The following is a 7,397-nucleotide window of genomic DNA, read 5'->3' as shown; positions in this document are numbered from 1 at the left end:
CCCTCCCGCCCCTGCTGCCCCTCTGCTGGGCCCCTCCATTCCTGTTCATCCCAGTTCCCCAGGCCGGGGCGCCGTATGCAGCAGTCCTCCCTCAGGGCTGTTGTCCCCAAACCCTTCTTTCATTGGGCCTCCTCCAGGGACAGTGCACTCTCCTGTGGCTGCAGTGGGCAGTCAGTGGGGAGGTGGTAGTGGGGCAGACACTGGGCGGGGGGTGTCAAGCACCTGGCCCTCTGTCCCTTGCCACCCAACACCTTGCCCTCTACTGCAGATCCCCCTGCATTTGCTCACCCTGCTGCCTGTCCCTCTTATGCCTGTTCCCCCACTTCTGTCCTCTCCCTCTCCCTCTGCAACTTTGGTGGCAGCAGTTTCAACTGGGCCCAAGAGCTGGGGCACGGAATAGGGATATGCTCTGTGCCCAGGCTGGAATTGAAACAAAACCTGTTGTCCTGGATCAAAATTTAGCTGGGGGGTGGGAATATGTGGAAATGAGGGGAAAAATTCATATTGGAATCAAGTAAATATGGTATATGTTTAAATATGGAAATAGAAGCATAAATGTGTAGTCATTTGTTGAGAAATCTTGGCTGGACTATTTATGGTTGCATAAAATGAATGTGGCTGTGTCAGTAGTTGATATACTGTAAAGACTTCATCCATGTGAAAACACAGGCCAAAATGACACATATGGGCATGCCTAAAGTTAGCAACTAAATTTAACTTCTCATTTTTAGAGGTGTTGAATCACTTATGTCAGTGGGAATTGGAAGTGATAATGATATGTGAAAAATCAAGTTACTTCTTCAGATCCCTAAATATGAGTTTTGGTGCTTAGCTTTAGATCTCCTGACTTGACCTTGTTGGCTTATGAATAATTTGTGGTATGTCTGTAGTACTTTTCATTCAAAATACATAGTGACATTCTCAAGTACATAAATCATTTGGGTGACAGTATTGGCCCAATAGTTGCCAACTATTTTATTTCTGATTTAGCAAATTTAAAAAACAGGATAAAAATCTCAAGTGTAAGAAAAAGACTCCAAGCAAGAATCTGGGGAATCCAAATGCCAGACAAAAGGATCACTTTACAAGTGATTTTTTTTAAAATTACTGAATCATTAAAAAAATAGAAATTAATTATTACCTCTAGTTCTGAGATCTTTGGATGATTTCTCCAAGTTAGGGAAAGACTGCAATGAAAATAAAATTATTTGAGAACCCAAATTCTCTGCCACAGTACTCTTTGAGGAAGATTCCAGTCCCAAATAGGTGGTTTCTTAGTACCTGATAACTTAATCCTGAAAATAGGGAAATTTGAGGATGTCTGGAATTGGAAAGCAGGGAAAAGAATACCTTCCAGGTACATAGTAACATGACATGAACAATAATGGGGACTGAGAGCCAATGGACTGGACATGGTTATAAGAGGAGATGAGAAGCCTCATAACAGGGTGCTCCAACACTTTGTGTAATATCCTCCCCTTGGATGAGGTCAGAGGCCCAGGCACAGAAGCCCTAACCCAAGCAGAACCCAGCTGGGCACCATGGCCTAAAGCAGAGGTGGCCAACCTGCGGCTCTGGAGTCACATGCAGCTCTTCAGAAGTTAATATGCATCTCCTTGAATCTTTGCACAAGCACACAGTGACCAGCTTCCATTTGGGTCCCTTTGGAAGCTGGTCACTGTGCGCTTGGGCAAAGATGCAAGGAGACGCATATTAACTTCTAAAGAGCTGCATGTAACTCTGGAGCTGCAGGTTGACCACCCTGGCCTAAAGGGTTAGGCAATACATTTGCACATCTCAAAGGGAGAAGCCCAGAAGTGGTTGTAAGAGAAAGAGAGAGAGATAAAGAGAGTTTGGAGGCTCCAGAACCACTGGCCCAGAGTGACTGGGGACTCAGAACAAGCTGGATTCTTGTGTGGAGCTGAACACACCCAGGGAGCCAACAGACATCAGAAGTCCTACCAAATGGTGAGACCTGCCTCTGGCCTCACATTCCTTTCTGCCTCTGCTTTGAGCAGAGGCAGGACACCTCCCAAATCACATTTTTTCCAGCAAGGCATGGCAGGAGAATCAAGATCAGGGAGATTTCTAAGTGGACTGGGAGATGACAGGACTGGCCATGAGGAGACAGAGCCCCTCCACTCATGTAGAGTAAACAGGAATATTCAATTTACCATGTCTATACTACTCAATTTTTATATTTAATACCACTCACCCACATTTCTGTATCCCCCCCAATTTTGCCTTCCCTTACTGCTTCCTGAAACCTCTTCCCTCTTCTTCTCTCTGCTTCTTTACCATAAATCTCTGTCTTTGTTGCACTGTCTCAAATCTCACATCCCAGCACTTTTCCCACACTCCTTCACATTGTTCTAATAATTCATATTTCCACCCAGGTCTGGTGTCACTAGGCTACTTGCAAACATTCTTGACCTAGACTTCCTGCACATATGCATTACAAATTCTTTGGTTTATGAGTTTTGGTAGGTATTATTTATGAACTCAAAACTCTAAGACAGGGGCAGGCAAAATACAGATCCAACTCACCTGGAAATTTCATTCGGCTCACAGGCAGGTGCCCACCAATGAATTGTATTGGCTCAGTTGCTCCAGCTGTGCTCTGCATGGGGCTGAGCCCTGCCCACTCCTGCCCAGGCAGTGTGCTGTGCTCCCACCCTCAGCACCAGCCCCAGCCAGCATGCACAGCTTCTGGGTGTGGCTGCTGCTGCTGCAGTCCCCTCCTCCTCCAGGGAACTGTTTGGCTCTCTCAACCTCCAGTAGCTCCTCCTCCTGTCACCACTGCAGTGCTGCAGGAGTGCAGGGCCAGCTTGGTTCCATTGCATAGGGCTCCCCATGGCTCATATGCAGCTTCCGGGACTCATGTGCTGCCAGTGGGAGCCCTGCACAATGGAGCTGGTGGCCTTCCCACTCCCTGTCACCGCATGCATCTCCCAACACTCCACTGGAAGTGCAGGGGAGCCCTGTGTGATGGAGCCAGGAGTGCTTGGACCCACTCTATACTGCCCTAGCCAAGTCCTGGGACTACAGATGGCAGCAGGGAGCAGGGTCAGGTGATTGGCTTCATTGCTTGGGGCTCCCTTCTGGTGGTGTGTGGCTGTGACCAAGTCCCAGGAGCTGCATGTTAACTACAGGAAGCCCCATTTCTTGCCAGCACATTTACCTCTCAAGATTTGGTTAGAGCCATGTGCTGCCAGGGGGCTCCACCAATGTTGGTCATGAGTTTCCTGAGGGCCTGCCATTTGCTGCTGCTGCTGTCACCGGAAGCGGGAGCTGTGCACCGGAGGGGAGGTGTGGGTGAGGGCATGTGGGGGACCACACCCCCCACAGCTCCCCTACACAGACCTATATCCTCCCTTGCACTCTCCCCCTACACTAACACCTTCCCTCATGTCCTCACACCCACCAAACACTCCCCCAAAACCACCCCCACACATACCTGCACCCTCCCCCACACCCTTCACAAACTCCACACCCTCCTGCACACCTCCCACACCCCTCACAAACATCCACAAACACAGACACCCTCCTCACATCCCCACACACACCTAACACCCCCACAAACCCCCCACACATACCCACATCTTCCTCCACATACCACATCCTCCCCCACACCCACCCACATACCTAATATCCCTCCACAAACCCCACACCCACACAAACACCCACACCCAATATCCCCCACAAATTCCAATGGCCATACATACACCTACACCCTCCCCGACATAACCCCCATCCCTCACAAATCTCACACCCTCCACTGCCCACAATGCCCCACACCCTCTCCCAAATCCCCACACCCAACACACCGCAAACTCCACAGCCACACACACCTATATCCTCCCCCACACCTCCCAAGTTCCTCCAAATCCCTACATCCACCCAGACACACCAACACTCTTCTGAACACCCTCCACACCCACATCCCTCACAAACCCCCATATCCACCCACCACACCCCACCACACACACCCCAACCACACTCCACACATCCCTTCATACACAATATGCAGGAGTAAGACTTTATTTTTCACTATTATACAATTATTTCATTTTCTGGTTCCAAGATGTCAGCTACCCCCCCCCCCCCCAAGAAATACCTCTGGGGGCAAGGGAGGCACTTCTGGTGGCAAAGTTCAGGGGTTAGGGGTAGGACTTCTGGTCCCAAGATGATAACCAAGGGGTGGAGCACCTGTCAAGGGGCAGGGCTACCTTTGTATAAGGGATACTGATGTATTTTGGAGATGCTGCAGGTATCAAGCACTGTTGATGCTAACAGTGGCAGAGCTATATTGCTTTTACCATATAGAGACCATGACACTGAAAAGAAAGAATTAAATGGATGTTTTTCTTACCATAACCAATTTAAGGAGATCAGCTGCATTAACCTTCTCATCCTGGCTTCTTGGTTCTTTAATGCTTATCTCTTGCATCTCATCTTCCTGCTTCAGGATATTTTCTATGTACTTCTAATAGAGCAGTGGATAAAGATGTGTGAGATGCAATTGTCTATTTCACAGATGTGTACATAAAGGATACTTCTCAATAAGTACTGTGTATACAGCCTCTGCAAATTTATACTGGGAACATCTACACAAGATGCTTTCTTGTGCAGTAGACTATTCTACTGCACAGTAAAGTGTCACTATATAAAGGTGAGCTGAGCTACTGCACAGTAAAATAGGCTAATGTGCAGTAAATCTACTACCTGCATTTACAGGTAGTAGATTTACTGTACATTAGTGAATGCTCAGTAGTTCATGTGTAGACACTGGGAGTGTCTACAAATGTAGTGGACTACTTAAGCAAGTACTAAATGACTGTGCAGAAACTGGTGTTACTGTGCAGTCCTATCACTGCATGGTTATTTTTAGCTGTGATTCATTGCTACAGTGCAGTAGTGTTGCCATTATGGATCATGCCCAGCAATGCAACTTTGCTGTAGCAACAAGATATGGCACAGTAGTTTGTTACTATGGCAACACAGCATCTTGTGCCCACTGACTGGGAGTAAATTTGCTCCCAGTCAGCCAGACCAGCAGGGAGCCAGCCTCCTGCCAGAGGCAGAACGACATGGCTGGGAGTCCCTCCAGCCATGAGGCAGGGATGGCTTTTTAGCAGTCCTTGGCTGGCCTATAGACTCCTGGTTTGATCCCTGGGGCCTGGGCCAACTGATGCCTGCTGTGGCCACTGTGTGCTGGTGTGGTGGGCATGTGCTAGTTGTAGCAGAACTGCTGAGCCCCAACCTAACCCCCAGGCCTCTACTGGCTGCTTTCTGGGCACAGGCTCCTGTGTGGAGGTCATGTGCTGGTTCCAACAGCCCCTCAGGCCATTACACATGAGTGAGAGAGGGACCAGGAGGACTGTGCCTTTTGGGGCAGGCTCCTCACCCTCAGAGAGTGGCACATTGACCTCAAGAAAATGTTGGAGGCATAGAAGGAGGCCACTGTGGTCGCTTGAGCAGTGGAGGCCACAGAGGAGGACCACCAGGTAGTGGACACCATCCTGGCCCTGGCAAACACCTTTGTGCTGGTTGCCACTCAACCCTTGTCTCTGGCCCTGCATGCCACCTGGAAGCTACCTGCCACAGCCACTGGTCCTGGCCCCGGACCTGGCTCCAGCACTGCCTGGCAGCCACCTACAGCCCCATGCCAAGCCCCACAGTGGGCCTGGAAAGAGGTCCAGGGCACCCTGCCCCTGCTTCTGAGCTGGGTCCCCCAGCAGCCAGGCCACCCACCTGGACTGCTGCGCACCACTCACCTGCCTGCCATGTAGCTCCTGAGCTGGAGATGGCCTCTGCTGAGTTCAGCCCCATGGAGGAGAAGGGGGAGCAGGCTGGACAGCATCTGCCCTCCCCCTAGCTAAGCCCCAGGGCCACTGGCATCACTGTGGTGTCTACACCCACAGTGGTGCTATGAGAAGCCTGGGTGCCAGGCACCTCTCCCCAGGTTTCATGCCATAGGTGCCTCCAGCCAGCTGTTCCTCCCCTGGCACAGCACCAACCACATTCTTGTAAATAGTTCTATGGGAAATAGGGTGTTTTATTGGTAGTGGGTGTTGGGGTTTGGAGTGGGGGCTGCTGTTGGGGAGGGAGGGTGGGAGGGAGTGTGTTGTTGGGTGCCCTGCTCCTTTAAAGAGCTGAAACTGCTAGGGGAAGAGCCCTAGCAGTGAGTTGGAAGCCCCAGCTGCTGGTTACCAGGGCAGCCAGAATGAACTAGTGGCCCACACCTGTCAGCAGTCAGCTGACCAGAAAGGGCAGGGCCTGGCTCATATATAAACCCCAGGCCTGAGGCCAGGATGGCAGCTCTGTGCCAGCAACCAGTGGGGCAGGAGCTGTCCCAGAGCAAGCAAAGGGGAGAGGCCTGACTGCAGGTACAGCTTCTGATACTGTTGAGGGATGGAGTACCCTGGTGTTATAACCAGGCGGGTCGAATTTATGTTACAGCCCAGGGGCTTGTATTTTGTTTGTTGTTGTATCAGACTGGTGGTTTGGGTGAAGCTATTAGGGGAAGGAGGAGGTCTCATAGGGGGCCCACGGCAGCGTGGGGACCCTGGCACCACAGAGGGCATGGCATTTGGGGTGCACAGACCCCGGCACCAGAGAGGCACAGAGTGAGACGGGGCTGCGGAGAGCCCAAGGAGGACAAGGGGGCCAAATTACAACAAGGCCCAGACTGGACAACGTCAGTACCATCTGTGAGGCTTGGGGCATGGTAGACAGGTGGTTGGAGCCACGCATAGCCCATAAGGCTAGGATGTCCCAAAACACCCACTGTGACATCTATTTTGAAGCGGGATGCACCAGAGGTCTGGAAAGCCACGGGTGTCCAGAGAATCGATCAGAACAGTGTCCAAGGGGACTTAAAGGCAGCCTCCCTATTAATCATTCAATCAAAGACATGGTAGGTGACAATAGAGGGTGCCCGTCGGGCCAACTTGGCATGGTAGAGGGGCCTTGGGGAGATCATGGCCATCTTTCAGGACCCCATCCTATGACAGGGAGGGAGGGCAGGAGGGAGTGTGTTGTGGTGGAATAGAATAAAGATTGATGATTGGAAACTGTCTAGTCTGTGTGGTCTTGGGGGTGCACTGTGGAATTGGGACTGCAAGTCCACATGTGGACTCCTCCCCCAACTCTGCAATAGGGCTGCTCAGGTGCCCTGTTAAGGGGGTGAGGGAGGAGGTGGTCTGTGAGCACTTTGTGGACATGGTGCCCTGTTCATGCTGCCAGAGGGAGGGGGAGGATGGGAACATCCATGGTGAACTTGCCATAGGCTCCTGTGAGAACATCCTCTGCCAATCTGCTGAGGCTATCCCTCTGGAGACCCCTAAGAGGGTAAACCTGTCCCCTGGATACCCCTGCCAGGCTGAGGCTGCCCC

General features: G+C 51.1%; 1 protein-coding gene across 7 annotated transcripts in view; it reads right to left on the bottom strand.

Moving 5' to 3' along the window:
* Nucleotides 1-7,397, bottom strand: part of SPAG17 (sperm associated antigen 17) — a 342,590-nt gene that overhangs the window by 33,298 nt on the left and 301,895 nt on the right. For all 7 annotated transcript variants that reach the window (XM_019548662.1, XM_019548664.1, XM_019548665.1 and 4 more), the window contains 2 exons: nucleotides 4,373-4,486; nucleotides 1,142-1,187 (listed from right to left, as the gene is read on the bottom strand). In XM_019548662.1, the coding sequence (XP_019404207.1) occupies nucleotides 1,142-1,187; nucleotides 4,373-4,486 (160 nt within the window). The remainder of the gene's footprint in view (nucleotides 1-1,141; nucleotides 1,188-4,372; nucleotides 4,487-7,397) is intronic.

Source organism: Crocodylus porosus, unplaced genomic scaffold, assembly GCF_001723895.1.
Source record: "Crocodylus porosus isolate Cpor-Errol unplaced genomic scaffold, CroPor_comp1, whole genome shotgun sequence".
Classification (NCBI taxonomy): domain Eukaryota; kingdom Metazoa; phylum Chordata; order Crocodylia; family Crocodylidae; genus Crocodylus; species Crocodylus porosus.
Note: the sequence above shows the minus strand (reverse complement) of the source record. Positions and strands in the feature narration are given on the sequence as shown.